This window comes from Nannospalax galili, unplaced genomic scaffold (assembly GCF_000622305.1).
Source record: "Nannospalax galili isolate Female #2095 unplaced genomic scaffold, S.galili_v1.0 scaffold312, whole genome shotgun sequence".
Classification (NCBI taxonomy): Eukaryota; Metazoa; Chordata; class Mammalia; order Rodentia; family Spalacidae; genus Nannospalax; species Nannospalax galili.
In genome coordinates this window covers 2,008,321-2,025,608 of record NW_008335967.1, presented here as the reverse complement: position 1 = coordinate 2,025,608, position 17,288 = coordinate 2,008,321, and the positions used below count along the sequence as shown (strand labels likewise).

Here is a 17,288-nt window from a genome sequence, read left to right as displayed (position 1 = left end):
CCTAGTCTGGACTGTCGGTCCGGCTCTTCCGGGAGTGCCCAGCTCGACTGAGAAGTGGAAGTCAGCCCGCTACGCCGCGACGCATCGGAAACCGTGGTTGCAGAGAAACGCCGTCGCGCCTGTGTGACCTCAGCCGGGCCGGGGCGCGCTCCCGGCGGGAGACGGGCGCGCGAGCGGCCGAGCGCGCGGAGCCGGCGGTGGGTAAGGCTGGAGGTGGCGAGTCCGGGCCCTGTGGGGCCTCGCTGATCGGCTGGGCGGGACGGCGGGACACGGCGGCGTCCGGGGAGGTGTAGACCCCGCGGCCTCCGCCCTCGTCCGGTCCCTTCCGGCCCGCTACGCGGCGCCTCGTCCGGCTAGCGTTGGCCGAGCTCCCTGTAGGCCTTGCGCTGCGGGCCGGGCGAGCACCTGGGTTTCTGGGAAACTGAACTATTTCTCTATTTAGGTGTGAAGAGAAAAGCCATGACAGTCCAGTGGGTGGCAGTTGCAAGCTTTCTCTATGCTGAAATAGGACTCATTTTAATCTTCTGTCTACCTTTTATTCCGCCTCAGAGGTAGGAAACCTTCAAATGGTTAAGTATTAAGTATGTGATTAGCTGCGGGGTGTGATGCGGAAACACCTCACAGGGTTAGAAAGTTTTGAGAGGTTGGGCAGGATGGCTCAGTGGTAAGAGGGCGCCTGCCTATCCCTGGAACCCACCTGGTGGAAAGAGAGAACTGACTCCACAAAGTTGCCCCCAACACACAATAGTTCTAAACTTTTGAGAGCAATTTCATTACAGCTCCTCTTTAAATTCGCCTAACAAATTACTCTCTGGTGACAGTATTAAAACACTACATTATATAAAACTTTAGTATGTGTTCAAATAGAATTTCTCCTCCTTTCCTAAAAGAAAAGAACCTAATCTTTTTGGTAGTTTGATTACAGCTATAATAAAGCAATGGTTATACTTTGGGCACTTACCCAGTCTTGACTTCATCTATTACCTTTTTTTTTTTTTTTTTTTCCATGAGTTGGAGCAATGAAATAAACATAAATGTATGAGTGTGAAAATATTCAGTTGGAGCACTGGAGTGGCAGTTTACAAGCCAAAGCCAATAAATGGTTCTTAGTTTTATCCTTTGGGAGCCTGAAAGAAACAATTTTATTGATAGCAGTTTTGTGTTTCATTGCATTCAGAATTAATGAATGTGTATTTTAAAATACTGACTGTAAGCTGGAGAGATGGCTTAGCCATTAAGAGTGTTAGCTGTTCTTGCAGAGGACCCAACACCCACATGGCAGCTAATAACCATCTGTAGCTCCAGTTGTAGGGGATTTGACATCCACTTCTGGTTTCTGTGGGCAGTGCACCCACAAGTGCACTTATATACATGCAGGCAAAACACATACACATAAAAAATAAGCAAAACTGATACCACATTTGATTATTGTAAATATTTGATCTTAAATTACTTGACAGTGTTTGTTTGGCTTGTGTTTGTTTTGAATCTTTGATGGATTTAAAGAAATCCAAAGGGAGAAAGAGCAGTATGCCCCGTCTTAAAACAAAAGCATGGAAAATGTGCTCTTTTCTAATCCAAAGGGTGTATTTGCAGCACGCTTGACTTTATTGTACCAATTCTGATGACATTTTCATGGACACTATTATCACTAAGACTTTGTTATGGTGCAGTCTTCAGTCTTTTCACATATCTTTCTTGTGATTTTTTTCCCCTCAATGTAGTTTTGAGTATGCCTTACCTTTGTAAATATCTAGCTGATGTCTCAAAGTGGGTGTCTTGGAAAGACACCAAAATCCTGGACTCACTTTTTTTTTAAAGAAAAACTTCAGTTGTGCTAAACAGTATATTACCTCTGTACAAATTATTCAGGGAGTGTCACCTCAAATGCAATACTTTGGGTTGATTTCTTTCCTTTTAAAAATTACATAAAACTGGAAGTGTGTATGTGAGCATGGGTACCCATTTGATAGATGGGATGCATCAGATTGTGAAGAAGGGAGAGTTAATGTTGCTCCACGATGCCTGTGATGTAAAGTTTTGAGCTGGAATTTATCATAAGAATGTAAAACCTGGGGACTGGAGAGATGGCTCAGCGGTTAAGAACACTGACTGTTCCTGCAGAAGACCCAGGTTTGAATCCTAGCACCTACATGGCAGCTAACAACTGTCTGTAACTCCAGTTCCAGGGGATCCAACAGCCTTTTCTGTCCTCCATGGGCATGGCACAACATAGGTGCACTTATATACATGCAGGCATAACACGCATACACATAAAAAATTTAAAAAAAATAAAATATTTTTAAAAGAATGTAAAACCTTAAATTATTAATAAATAACTATTTTGGCTAAAAAATAAATCAAAAAATGTTTCATACTGAATATGAAAAAATATCAGAACCATATAATATTAGCATTGCTCTCTTAGTAAAGAAACTCCTAAAGGCATTAAGAACTAAGTATGCAACCTACACATTGACTAACTTTACCCTTTTACTAATTATTTGTCGTTAGTTTTAGATCCAGGAACTTGATAACATGAATGACGAAACATAATGATGTTGCAAGATATTTCTTTGTACTCCTGACATAAAATCAAAACGTAGATTACAAAGATAATCCACTAATGCACAGTATAGAAAAATCCCAGAACCACAAGACTCTTGGCTCAGGGTCCAGGCAGCCTTAAAACTCCCAACTTGGGGCTGCAGAGATGGCTCAGGGGTTAAGAGCACTGACTGCTCTTGCAGAGGAGCCAGGTTCGATTCCCAGCACCCACATGGCAGTTAACAACCATCTGATGTCCTCTTCTGACCTCTATGGGCATTTCACGACATTGGCACACCTACCTACATGCAGGCAATATATTCATACACATGAAATAAAAATAAAAATTTTAAAACCTCTTGTTCTTTAGATTTCAGCTCACATCTGTTCTTTCAATTTTTTTTTTCACTTTTTTCTTCCTTACAGAAGAAACATATTAAATCATACTGTTAGGAGCGGATATAGCCAATTATATCCACCAACTCACTGATTCTGTAGATCATGTACTAAACTCTAGAGAGAACCTATGCCCTGATCTAGGTCACCCAACTGGTCTGTGACAGATTCCGAACAAGAGTGTGGCTTTCAGTCTGCTGTTGTTTCTGTTCCATTACCCTACCTCAAATTTCAGATCCTCAATGGTGCTGTTTTACTTTTTTGGTAATATTTGCAAAAGTAGAATCCTACATATTCAAGAGATTTTTTTTTTTTTTTTTGGTCTTTTTGAAGCAGGGTCTTCCTGTAGCCTGAAGCTGTCCTGGAACTCACTGTGTAGACCAGGCTGGCCTTGAACTCATAGAGATCAGCTGCCTCTGCCTCCCAAGTGCTGGGACTACAGGCATGCGCCAGCACGCCCGGCTCAAGAGATCTTTTTAATTAAAAGACTGATTTATAAATAAGGTTTAGGAATTTGAAAAAAAATGTCATTTCATCTTTTCTTCCTCAGAATGATTTATGACCAGTCTATTCCCTCTTGCCATTTCAATTTTGTACCTGGATCCTTATTCATTAGCTATTAGGAAGCTGTGTGTCTCTGTATACATGATATATGAATATTCTTATGTAAAAAATGTGGAATGTTTGCACAGAAATCATCTATGTTCCTATGTTTGTTTATCCACATTTTTTGTATGTGTATCACCATCTTCAAAGAAAAAAAAATCTTCACATTGTCTGGTCTTTTCTCCCATAGTCCAGCTGTTAAAGGCACATATTCAGGAACCACTCTGCATTTATATTTCTAATTCCCCATGTTATCGTGTGGTTTGGGGCAAATTATTTACCCTCTCTGGTCCATTTCCCTATTTATAAAGGGAGATAATACTAGTGTCTGCCTCATATGGTAGTGCGATAATTAAATGAGATAAAGCTGTAAGTGTTTAAAACCAATAACATATTGACTCCGTGTATATTAGCTATTATTATCTGCTCTTGAATTGAGTCTTACTGTAAACTCCTAGGTGATCCGCACAGGGGTCTTCTTACATTTCCTCTTTTATTCTGCAAAAAGTGGATCTACATCATGGTGTTGCTTTTTTTTTTTAGGCAGGGTCTCCCTGTAGCCCCAGCTGGCCTGGAACTCACTATGTAGACCACTCTGGCTTTGAACTCAGGCTTTGAGCTCACAGAGATCTGACTGGCTCTGAATGCTGGGATCAAAGGTGTGCACCACCACGCCCAGCCAGCATTGCCATTTATTTATTTATCTATCTATCATCTATCTATCTGTCTGTCTGTCTGTCTGTCTGTCTATCTATCTATCTATCTTATCTATCATCTATCGAGACAGGGTCTCATCATATAGCCCTGGCTGGCCTAGAACTTGTTATATAGACCAGGCTGGCCTCAAACACAGATTTGCTTGCCTCTGCCTACCAAGTGCTGGGATTAAAGGCATGTGCTATTACACATAGCACATTTGTATTCTCTCTTTTTTAAAATTTTTTATTTATTATTTTTATTTTATGTATATGCGTGTATTGCCTGCATGTAGGTGAGTGCACTGTGTCATACAGTGCTCATGGAGGTCAGAAGAGGCCGTCGGATCCCCTAGAACTGGAGTCATGGACAGTTGTTAGCTGCCATGTGGGTGCTAGGATTCAAACCCAGGTCTTCTACAAGAACAACCAGTGTTCTTAACCACTGAGCCATCTCTCCAACCCTGTATTCTCTTTTAAAAGAGAAAATGTGTAAAATTTAAGTAGTGTCTATATAAAAATGCCTAGAAGTTGATGCATGGAGGCAAAAGAAACTGCTTTATCAGTCTTCTCAAATTCAAGTTTTTACTGAATTCAATTTTATTAATAATTTATCATAAACTTAGTTAAGTTGTAAGTGAAAAACATTTAAGTACTTATCACCTTTATGTGTCTTCTTTGGACTCAATGAATGTGTTTTCACTTAAAATGCTTTTATACAAAGTTTGTTACCTTTCCAGTTGTAGGATGAATATCTTCGTCAGTCTTTGCTGTTTTTAACTCATTTGTTTCTGTGGCTTTGCTTAGTCCACTCAATCCATCTGGACTTTTTGTTTCCTCGTTTCATTTCCTGTGTGTTCAGACCTAAACCTGGGTAGTATATACATGTGTAAAAGTTTATCAAGTTCTAATGCTTTCTCTGTGAGATCAAGGCCAGCCTTATCTGCATAGTGAGTTCCAGGCCAGCCAGGGCCAGAGATCCTAAAAAAAAAAAAAACTTTTAAATTTTCTCTAACTTTTGAGGAACTGGAGAGACAACAGTATTGTGCATGTCTAACTTCTAATTATCAACAAACTGCCTACTGAAAACTACCACTTACCATGTAAGAAAGCAAGTTGTAGTAGATTCTTTGGGCTACTTATATCAGAAACCAGCTTGCCTTCACTTGAGCAAGAAAGAAGAATTTATAATAAAATATGAGTTGTTTCATTGTAGCTCAGAGAAAGAAGGAAGCCAGATTCCAAGGAAGGACTAGCACTCGTAACTTAAGTGTCCTTTTCATCGCTGCATATCTGTCTACTTTATCCTTCTGTGGTCTCTAATACTTGAACTGCTAGACACAAATTGATACCACACAGCTGCCAAGTAATCCACATGCAAGGACTAATTAGCCATCTCTGAATCCCGGTTCCAATTCAAAGGGAAAATTTGGAGCAACCCATCCACTAAAAGAACTAAAACTTTAAACATTTTTTTCTCTAGTTTTTGTCATATTATCAAAATATTACTTCAGGTTTTACAAATATTTCAAAATCTGCTCTTTGTGTTTTTGTTTTCTTTTTTCTACCTAATGTATTTGTATTGCTTTACAGATGGCAGAAGATCTTTTCATTTAGTGTCTGGGGTAAAATTGCAAGTTTTTGGAACAAAGCTTTCCTTACTATTATAGTCCTATTGATTGTTTTGTTTCTAGGTAAGTACTAGATCCTTCCTTTGAATCTAGTTATTTTTAAATGAATTTTTTGGTTTTTTTATTGGTTGAATTGATGTTGCTACTGATACATTTATAAATAATTAGTTTTATATATCATTATTACAGTAAATATTGTTATTTTGATGCTTTCCTACTGTTTCATATACACAAACATAAGTTTCAGAGAAGTGTAGTGATTCTTTTAGGTTATTTTCAGGTGTAAATGCAGTAGTAACAAGTGGCCTACTTTCCAGTTGCCAGCTGTAGGTTCACATGATTACCAGCTACAGTCTTTTTTGTTACAATAGTGTCTTAGGCATCCAGGAACGTAACTGGTATAGAACAAAAGATTGGTATCATTAGGTTCTTAAAAGAAATCTTAGGGGCTGGAGAGATGGCTCAGCAGTTAAGAGCACTGCTGTTCTTACAGAAGACCCGGGTTCAAATTCCAGCACCCACATGGTGGCAAACAACCATCATAACTCCAGTTCCAGAGGATCTGATACCCTCTTCTGTCCTTCTCAGACACTGCACAGCATGGGTGCACTTACATACATGCAGGCAATATACTCATACACATAAAATAAAAATAAAAGTAAATAAGTAAAAAAAAAGAAAAAATCTTAGATACAAAGTGTGAATCTTCATTGAGCCTAACTAAAAGCAACAACTCCATCACAAATTTGGAAGCTACTGAAAAATTTTGAATATTGAGAGATTATTAGGTAATATTAGAAAACTTTTGTTAGCTTTACTTGTGATAGCAGTATTTTATAGCACCCTAAAGCCTATGAGCCACAGGCCTGTTTTGTAAATAGAATTTTATTGCAACATCACCATGCTTGCTTGTTTGCATATCATCCATGCCTGTTGCCACAGACAACTCCAGATTTTAGAAGTAGCAGCTATAAGGCTTAAAACATCTATTATCTATCCTTTTGTTTAAAAATAATTACCAGTAGCTTTTATGTAAGAATAAGTCCTTAGCATAAGATGATGTGTGCTGAAACATTTAGGGAAAAGCGTCAAAATGACTTTGAAGTGGATTTTTAAAAACAAAATAAATATGGCAAATTGTTCACAATTTTAGTCCATATGATAGAATTTATAGGTGTTCGTTGGACAGATTGAGCATCCCTGATTGAAAATTATAAATACAAAAACTTTGATCCAAAGAATTGGAAACATTTTAGCACCAACATGCTGCCACAGGTAGACAATTCCACCCACACCTTATGTGATGGAATCCAGTCCAAACCCAAGCACAATAAAAACATTGTGTGAAATTAACTTCAGGCTATATCTGTCAAGTATGTCTGAAACATAAATGGGTTTCATGTTTACATTTGAGTCCCATCTTTAAGATACCTCTGTGTATATAAATGTTCCAGGATCTGAAAAAAAGCCTGGATCCAAGCACTACCAAGCCCAAACTTTTTGCAGGAGAAATACTCAGTCTATATGAGTTTTTCAACATCTTTGAAATGTTCATGGCAATAATACTTCATAAATTAAAAGTAGAACTTAGTTTTCAAAACAGAGATTTCATGAGTCTTCATAGTCACCATGGAGATAAGGTATCTATCCTTATCTGTTGAACTGTGACCAGGGCACAGAAGGCAGAATCAAATGACTGGAGTTACATCCACTCCATTAACATTATGGATAGTTAAGGCAGGCAGATAAGACTTACCTGTTCCCTAAATCTTGGTGTCTTCATCTCAAATGGACTATCACCTCCTTCACTAAGGTGAGATAAATAATATATAACCAGTATATTACTGAAACTTAAGTTATACCTTACTTTGGAAATTGTTTCATTTTTCTTGATTGTCAAGTAATTACTACAGGGTATTTATATTCCTCAGGCAAGACTTAACATATTTATTATATGTATGTGTTTTAGGGTGGTAACAAACTGGAGAGTGGCAAACCCAAGAATATATGTTTAGTGTTAGTAGAAGTACATTCTAAGAGAAAGTTTTCAGAAGTTAAACCCAAAGACTGTCTGCCTATGATTTACAGAAAATTGGACTGTATATCACACTCTTCCCTTATTGTTGATCCCACTCCATTTTCAGCATACTCTAGAATTGAAAACAAGCCAGAACAAATGAATCAAATTGTAATTAGATCACATGTTATAGAGAAAATAATTATTTCAAGCAGCAATATATATTATATGAACACAAAGGATTATAATGAAATCCGAGGCTTCACTTAGTGGTTTCATTGTTAGTAATTTAAAACTACTTTATAGCTGAGTGAGATTGTGCATGCCTTTAATCCTAGCATTGCAAAGACAGGCATATTTCACTAAGTTCAAGACTAGCCTCGTCTACATATTGAGTTCCAGGACAATCAGGAACACTGTCTCAAAAAAAAAAAAAAGAAAAGAAAGGTGAGAACTTTTATTTTGGATTACTCTGTTTGGGATTTATTTTGGAATGGTGGAAATGTGGAACTATACAGAGGTAGTGGTTGTAAACTATTGTGAAATGACTGCCACCATAGAATAAACTGAATCCCATTTTAACCAGCCTATGCCAGTGGAAAATTCAATGTAGTGAAATATTTCTGGTCTCAATCATTTAAAGTAATATTAAATATAATAAAATGCAAGTGCCCTAAGTGAATCACATCTGTTACTGCCCATCAGTTGATTCATCCATAGGAGTAAAAGATAATAATTCACATTAAGCAAGAAATGACAGTACAGTGATGATAAGCCCTAGATGAATGATTTTAAAATGCTATGGTGGCTGGGTATAGTGGCACTTGCCTTTAATCCTAGCACTTGGGAGGCAGAGGCAGATGGACCTCTGTGAGTTCAAAGCCAGCCTGGTCTCCATAGCAAATCCAGGCCAGCTGTGACTACAGGGGAGACCCTGTCTCAAAAAGACCAAAAAAATTAATTAATAAAAAAATGCTATGATGATTCATAAGCTGCTACCACTAACCACTTACAAAGTATCTTCTTTGAACATGATACCCTCTCAAGTACACAACCGGGAAAGACAATGAGAGCTCTACCTAAAGTTTATTAGTAAAAGGCTTAGAAAGTTATTCTACAAGTGCTTCTCATTTTAAATATTCCTAAACATCAAAATAATGTTCCCTGTCCTTCTCTGACAGATGCTGTGAGAGAAGTAAGGAAGTACTCCTCCAGCCATGGCATTGAGAGGAGCACAGGTGGGAGACCTAGTGCCCATGAACACACACAAATGAAGCTTTTTAGATCTCAAAGAAATCTGTACATTTCTGGATTTTCATTATTTTTTTGGCTGTAAGTAAAAGAACAATTTTAGCACATATAGGATTCTCTTTCTCATTTTTCCCACCTATACTAAGATCTCTTTGTTAACATCTTCATAAAAGAACTCAGCTCTATAACTCAAACAATAGTTGCAGCTTGTAGGTCTACCAGTTACATAGGGCCTTGAATGATCTGATTACTGCCTTCTCATAATGTTCTCCAGTACTTGTAGTATAGTCTATGCCCATTCTCCTTCACTGTTCATTCTTTAAAAAAAAAAATAGTTTTATGGTATGTCTCACTTCTTCCGCCTCACAAAGACCTCCCTGCCTCTGTCTCCCAAGTGCTGGGACCAAAAGTGTGCACCACCATGCCCAGCCTTCTTTTCCCTCTTTAACTTTTACTCAAAGTAGATAGGTCTTCTGTTATATTCTCTCTTAGACTATATGTAGATTTTAACATCTAGTGTCATTCCCAGTTGTGATTTAATATGTTTTATTCTATGTCTCCAACTGGAACCTAAACTTGAAGAAAGGAACTAAGTTAATTTTATGCTGTAGCCCCAGTGCCTAACACAGTGTTAACACTTACTTCCTCAGGAAATACATGCTGAAAGGAATAATTGAGGAGATTAATTATAATTTCTAACAGTGGGGGTTAGCCATAAACATGAATGTACAACTTTTAGACTTAGCCAGACTTATACATTGTTCTTCAAATAGAAAATTTTGAATTAGTCCAAAAAAGGATTTTCTTGCTGGCCTTGCCATACCATCTGAAATTCTGTTTTACTCCTTTAGGCTAATCACCTGTATAAGAAATATAATACCAATATATGCAAAAAGCCCTGGATTTGAACCTCAGCACTACCAAATTTTTTTTTTTAATGCCACTCCATCTGTGTATTCCAAGTACAAGTCTTTTAACAAGATTCCAAAGGAATAAGGCACAATTTATTTTAACTGACAGGCGTGGTTAGTTTTTTTTTGTTTGTTTTTTGTTTTTTAAGAAAAGATTGTATTTCATGGGCTAGGGAGATGGCTCAGCGGTTAAGAACACTGGATGTTCTTACAGAAGACCCAAGTTTGAATCCCAGCACCCACATGGCAGCTAACAACTGCCTGAAACTCCAGTTCCAGGGGATCCGACGGCCTCGTCTGTCCTCTGCAGGCATTGGACGACACTGTTGCACTTACTTACATGCAGGCAACACACTCACACACATAAAATAAAAATAATAAAATATTAAAATTTAAAAAAAGATTGTATTTCAGTATCACTTCCACTATTGCTGTTCCTCTATTCCTAACAGAGTTCTTTGACAGTAGCTGTTTGTTTTAAAGTCAGAGTTCCTGGCAGTTAATCAGGTTTAGTGTTATTCTGAACTTCATTTGTTTTTTTCTCAGAGTGTTGAGACGTCTGGTTACACTTATTACTCAGCTGGCAAAAGAAATATCAAATAAGGGAGTGCTTAAAACTCAAGCAGAAAATACTACTAAGGCTGCCAAGAAATTCATGGAAGAGAATGAAAAACTAAAATGGGTATTTAATTTTCTTTGTAATAATTTGTATCAATAGTATTATCATTCACAAGGAGTAATATACTATTTTTTAAGCATCAAAAATAGTATTTTCATAATTTATCAGCAGAAAATGGCCACAAATAATAGTATCCTTCTATGGAATGCTTATTTCAAAAACTTTACTTTTCTTTAGGTTTGTTTGTTCCTGTGCTTTCCCTCAATAATAAATTAATGCCAGTGGTCCTGTTTCCTAGATTCGAGGAGAAAACATCATGGGAATTTGGGTTTTCTTTGGTTTGGGGGGGTAGGGGGATTTGTGTGTGTGTACGAGTGCATTTCCTGCATGTGTTTAAGTGCTCCTGTGTCTTTCAGTGTCCACAAAGGTCAGAAGAGGGCATAGGATCCCCTGGAACTGTAGTTATGGACAGTTGTTAACTCACCCAGGTCTTCTACAAGAGCAGTCAGTGCTCTTAACCACTTAAGCCATCTCTTCAGCCCTGGGAGTTGTTTTTTTATTAGTTTTTTTTTTTTTTTTAATGAAATTTGTTCATTGATTTTGTGCATAGTGCATCCTGTTTACTTTCACTTCCTACCCTCTTTCCACCCACCCTTGGCATCCCCTTCTCCTCCCTCCAAGCCCCTTTTCTACATTCATATCATTTTATTTTGTTTTGACCCACTGAGTTTAACCAAGGCTTTCATGTGACCATGTCTTTGGAACTATCCATTGGAATCTGGTGGCCGCTCCAGTGTGTACACAGCTGAAGACAATGACTGCCCCTCACCCTGAATTTTTCAATACCCAGTAGCTTGGAAGGAGGAATAGGGCTCCATGAGCCCCTCCCCTATCCATGACTGACTGTTGACAGGGCTGGTCTTGTGCAGACCCAGTACAAGTAACTATACCTGCTCTGAGTTCAAGATTGCAATGTGTATGTCATGCCTAGAATATGGTATTTCTCAACTTTCTGGAAATATGAACTTTAACTCCTTTATTACCATTAATTTTACTTTATAACCTAAAGTAAATCTTTTAATTCTTTGTGTACATTGTCTGCTAATTAAAGTACGATTGTTTTTATGAAAAATAAGGATTGGTTTTATGGGAAATAGATTGATACTACATTGATGATTGCACAAAATATTTTAAAGTCTTTAATTTTGGCGATGCTGATAGTCCATTGAGAATCTTATGCAGTATTGTTCCTCTGATAATTCAGGAAGTGTTTGTGTCTGCTAAGTACTTATGTATGGCCTATTAACCAAAAAGAATAATAGAAAAAAGAAACACAAAATTACTTTGGGTATTTTCTTTTTAATTTAGTACTCAGATATCATAGTGTCAGTGTTTTTTATTCATTCTAAGCCCCATACATTTTTGAAAATCTAATTTTTAGAAAATAAATCAATGGAACCACTTAGAAATAAAACAAGTTTTCTTGAAGAAAGTGTTCCTGAAATAATGCATTAAGATTATTTCTTAGCGGACTGCAGAGGAGACAGTGATTAAGACCACTGCTTGCTCTTGCCAATGACTGGGGTTCAGCTCCTAGCACCCACTTGGTAATTTACAACTGTCTATTACTCTAGTTCCAGGTGTCTGACTCCCTCTTCTGGCCTACATGGGCACCAGGCATGCATGTGGTAAACAGTCATACGTATGCTTAAAGTAGATAAATCTTTTTTTTTCTTTTTTTTTGAGACAGGGTCTTCCTGTAGTCCCAGATGGCCTGGAACTCACTGTGTAGATCAAGCTGGACTTGCTTGAACTCACGACTGCTTCTGCCTCCCAATTGCTGGGATTAAAGGCATGTGCCACCAGGCCTGGCTGGATAAATCTTTTTTTTTTTAAATTATTTATCAGATTGGGCATAGTGGCACATGCCTTTAATTCCAACAATCAGGAGGCAGAGGCAGGAAGATCTCTGTGAGTCTAAGGCCGGCCTGGTCTACATAGTGAGTTCCAGGTCAGCTAGTGAGTAAGACCCTATTGCAAGAAAAAAAAATTCTCCATTACAAATGAAATAAATACAGTCAGTATGCATTATTCCAAGTTATAGTTGTGTAAGAAACACTTCATTGTGTAGGGAATATTTCAGTTAGCTATAATGTACAATTTAAAGCTTTCTAAGATATATTAAAAGAAGCAAAACGTCACCTACTCAAAACCTATATTTTACTTTTTATAATATTTGCCTTACACTATAACAAAAAATGGCAGAGAGAAAGACCTCATTTCATAGAAACACAGTTCAAAAGTGTTTCTTTTTTTTGCAACGACACTTTATTCTTGGACTGGAGATATGGCTCAGTTGTTAAGAGCACTGGCTGCTCTTGCAGAAGACCTGGGTTCAGTTCCCAGTACCCACATGGCAGCTAACAACTGTCTTTAACTTCAATTCCAGGGGATTCAGCACTCTCTTCTGACCTCTACAGGCATTGCATGACATGAGTGCAATTTATATACATGCATATAAAACACTCATACCCAGAAAATAAATAAAATTTTTAAAATTTAAATGCTTTTAAATTTTTCACTTAATTTTGTTTTAGGTGTATGAGTGTTCTGTATGCATGTATGAAAGTGTACCACCTGTGCAGTGCCTGCGGAGGCCAAAAAACGGAGTTGGATTCTCCAGAACTGGAGTTAAGGACAGTTGTTAACTGCCATGTGGGTGCTCGGAACCAAACCCTGGTCCTCTTCAAGAACAGTCAGTGCTCTTAACCTCTGAGCCATCTATCCAGCCCCCCAAAAATGTTTCTTAAGAATAGATTGTTACTGACTTCTTTTATGGAAATAGAATGTAAAAACCAGTTTATATTTTACATTGTTTTAGTCTGATTTTTAACTTATAATTACTATATGTGTGATGTGTGGAGAGGGCATGCATGCCACAGTGAACATATGGTCACAGGACAATTTTGTGGAATCAGTTCTCCCCTTCCACTTTTATATGGGTTCTGGGGATCAAACTCAGGTCACCAGGCTTGCAAGGCAAGCACCTTTACCCACTGAGCCATCTCACCAACCCTTGTTCTGTTTGAAAAAGGATTGACCTGATGTATTTTAAACTTCTGCTTATAGTAACAGTTTTCTAGAAGTTAGAATGTAGACATTTTCTATATTTAAAAGCTACCTTAGTAATTTTTGCTTTTGGGTCCTGTTGTTTCAGCAACACAATTTCATTTTGTACCTTAATGTTCACTTTTTATCTTTGACCTTATTTCATAATTATAACATCCAAAACACAAAAAATCCTCAAATCCTCGATTAATATCTCATGACTAAATTGAAAAGCCTGCAGCTTTGTATTTATTGAAAGACTCATATATCTTCAATAGTTTGAAATATGCACATCATCTTAGAGTGAATTATAACTACTATTGGGGTACTGCCTTCCCCCCTTCAGTTGTTTGTCTCTTGAGCTATAAGCAAATAGAGTATTTTTATAACGTTTTTGATAGATTTTTCACATATACATCATAACTAATGGACTTAGTATTTTTCCTTCAAAAATTACTTTCTCAAAATATCTTTGGAACTTTTCTTTTGGAACATTTTCCAACGTATTTACTTGTGCTAGAAAATTTAGTTCTGTTCACTGATTCCTGGGTCCTCCACAATTCATCTTTTTTTCCCCTTTGGTTCTGTACTGTGCTGGTTCTCTGCTTCCTGTATAGCTCTTACCCAGTCAGTGATCTGAGATTACAAAAAGCACAGATAACGCTCAGCTAAAGCTAGCACACAGTGGGAAGTCTGTGAACTAGACATAAATACTGCCAGTGCTTAGAATAAAACTAATGGATCACTAAAGTGACCAATAAAAGCCACAGATGAGAATGTCAAAAATGTCTTTGATTTCATGGTACTTGATATGAACTTTGAAATAGTAGCAAAGGAAGAGGAAAGTTGATTTTAAAAAAATATCTCTTTGTTCTGTTTAGGAATATTATCTACCTAAAAGTACATAATCCTGAGATTCAGAGGCGTGGGTACCTCTAATTCCAGAGACTTGGGTGCCTCTTATTTTAACACTACCAGTAGTTAGCAGTGTTACCTGGGGCAAGTCACCTCATAGGTTCTGAACTTTAAAGTTTCTTAGCTCTGAATAATAGTTAACTCTATGCTAAATGTTACTTCAAGTGCTTCGCAATAAGATAATAGCCTTTACTTCTCAATCCCATGAGGTTTGTATTACCTTAATTTTAGAACTGAGGAAACAGGGACAGAAAGGGTAACATAAAATCATACGGTGGCAAAAAAAAATTTAATCCATGCAGCCTGATTGTAGTAGTGTGCTAGATAGCTTTAGTTGTCAACTTGACACACCTGCCTAGAGGGAGCCTCAATTGGGGAATTTCCTCCATTGGACTTACCTGTGGCCATGGGTAGGGGGTATTTTCTTGATTTTTGAGTGATGTGAGAAGATCCAGTCCACTGTGGGCAGTGCCACCCCTGGGCAGGTAGGCCTATATTGTAAAAGAAATCAGGTTGAGCAGGGGCCAGGAGAGCAAGCCAGTAAGCAGCATTCCTCATAGCCTGTGCTTCAGCTCCTGCCTCCCAGTTCCTGCCCTGAGTTCCTAACTTGGACTCCCTGATGAACTGTGACCCAGGAGATGTAAGCCAAATAAACCCTTTCTTCCCCAAGTTGGTATTGGTCAAGAGTATTTTGTCACAGCAATGGAGAAACAAACTAGAACAAGTAGCCACACTTATAACTATGTGTTTTGTGCCTTCAACTCAAAATGTTATCCTATAAAATGACTTGGTTTGGGTACACAAGACCTATTTATGCTCTGATAATCAGTTAAAGAAATAATTATGAAACAGCAATTAACTTAAAAATTTTTTTCAAAACAAAGCCTCTTTATGAAGCCCAAGCTGTCTGTGAAATCACAGTCCTCCTGCCTCAGGTTCCCACCCAAATTCTGGGAATTCTGATGTGTGCCTCCCTGCCTGGCTACCAAGTTAACTGCTTTAAAATGGCAGTGTGAAGCTCTACTGGCCTTTATTCCCACCTGCTTACCCTGGTGGGTTAAGTGAGAGGAATAGTAAGGGCATGTGCTCTTGTAGCTGATAGCCGTTGAGTTTCAGATTCCAGGGCTCTTGATCTTTCTCCAGCATGAAATTACACATAATAAGTTTGAACAGTTTTACAGGTACGGTAATGAAAGCTTATTTACAAGACTACCACAAATCCAGCTCTTCCCAGTCAGTGGCATAAATAATTCAAGCAGTCACTGTAAACATTTCCTACAGTTCAGTGGTTCCCTTCAATTTGGGTAATCACTAGAGACTGTATGAACTATACCCAGTGTAATAATCCTTTATAGGACTCTTTATGTTTTTAAGGATATTCTAACTTTACAAATGCAGCTTTTCTTTGCTGGGCTAGAATTGTATTAAACTTGAGGTAAGCAACAAACTAAAGGTTTGGAGAAATTCACATCCTGCTCTTTTTAAAAATGTCTTTTTTTATTCTGAGAAGCCTGAAGCTCTTTCTGTTTCAGAATATGCTTCAATCCTCCTCTTTCCTAAAGCCATTTAAAATAGTATATTCATTAGAGCTTTAATTCCTCCTCAGAGATGCCTTATTTCTACTCTAGCATAATAGTTTATATGCTTTTACTTTATCCTTTCTACTAGATTGAAGTTCCTAAAAGTATAAATCATGTCCCTTACACCGTTTGCATACTAAAATATTGCATCTGGTCATTGCTTACTAGAATTTTTGAGTTTTGTCTATTAAAATGTATTAGTTTATATTAGGAAATGAATCACCCTGCCATAGAAATTCTTATGTCACTCTGTTTAAAATCTCCTGGGTTTTACATAGGAATAGACTATCAAATTGCTGCCATTGTATTTAGTCAGGTAGCCCATGCCAGTGGGTACATATTTTTATATTATTTTTTAATTATTGAGGGGTAGGTTACAGATACATGTGCACTTGTGTAGTGGAGACAAGAGGATAACCTCAGGTGTCATTTCTCAGGGGCTGTCCACCCTATTTTTTGGTATAGGATTTCCTGTTGGCCTTGAACTTGTAGAAGTACTCTGAGCTGATAAGCCAGGAAGCCCTGGGGGTCCTCCCGTCTCTATCTCAAACAGCACTAGAATTACTATCAGGCTCCACCACACCTAGTTTATATGGGTTCTGGGGATCAAATTCAGTGTGATATATACTTTGTTGACTAAGCTGTCTTCCTAGGCCCTAGAGTTTTAAAACATTAATCTATCTTAGTAACCCAAGTTCTTTTACATTCTTTTAGCCAGCTTATTTCTAATAATTATAATTTTGTTGATTTTTTTAAATTTTTGCAAAAACTTTGAGAATTTCATACATGTGTATGAGGTGTTTTGATCAAATCCATGCCTACTCCCTCCCCTCCAACATTCCCCCCGCTGAAGAGGTAACCCTAAAATCTTTTAAGGATTAGATATAAGCTCCCAAATATTTTTGACATTTTTGGCCTTTGGAACACAGTATGTTGCTAACAGGCCCAAGGACATTTTGAATTTTAGCCAAGAAACTGGCTACATTTCTTTGGGGTCTTTTTACCCTAACTG

At 37.7% G+C, this 17,288-nt stretch overlaps 1 protein-coding gene across 2 annotated transcripts in view; it reads left to right on the top strand.

The window, feature by feature from the left end:
- Positions 1 to 22: 22 nt before the first annotated feature.
- The window catches only part of Bcap29 (B cell receptor associated protein 29), a 69,539-nt gene continuing 52,273 nt past the window's right edge, over positions 23 to 17,288 (top strand). Inside the window, exons 1-5 of one of the 2 annotated variants that reach the window (XM_008830721.3) lie at positions 23 to 197; positions 443 to 551; positions 5,838 to 5,938; positions 9,074 to 9,224; positions 10,601 to 10,736. In XM_008830721.3, coding sequence (XP_008828943.1) covers positions 460 to 551; positions 5,838 to 5,938; positions 9,074 to 9,224; positions 10,601 to 10,736 — 480 coding nt within the window. In that variant the 5' untranslated portion in view covers positions 23 to 197; positions 443 to 459. Of the gene's footprint in view, positions 202 to 442; positions 552 to 5,837; positions 5,939 to 9,073; positions 9,225 to 10,600; positions 10,737 to 17,288 lie in introns of both variants that reach the window. The other variant, XM_008830720.3, reaches the window with a different exon arrangement.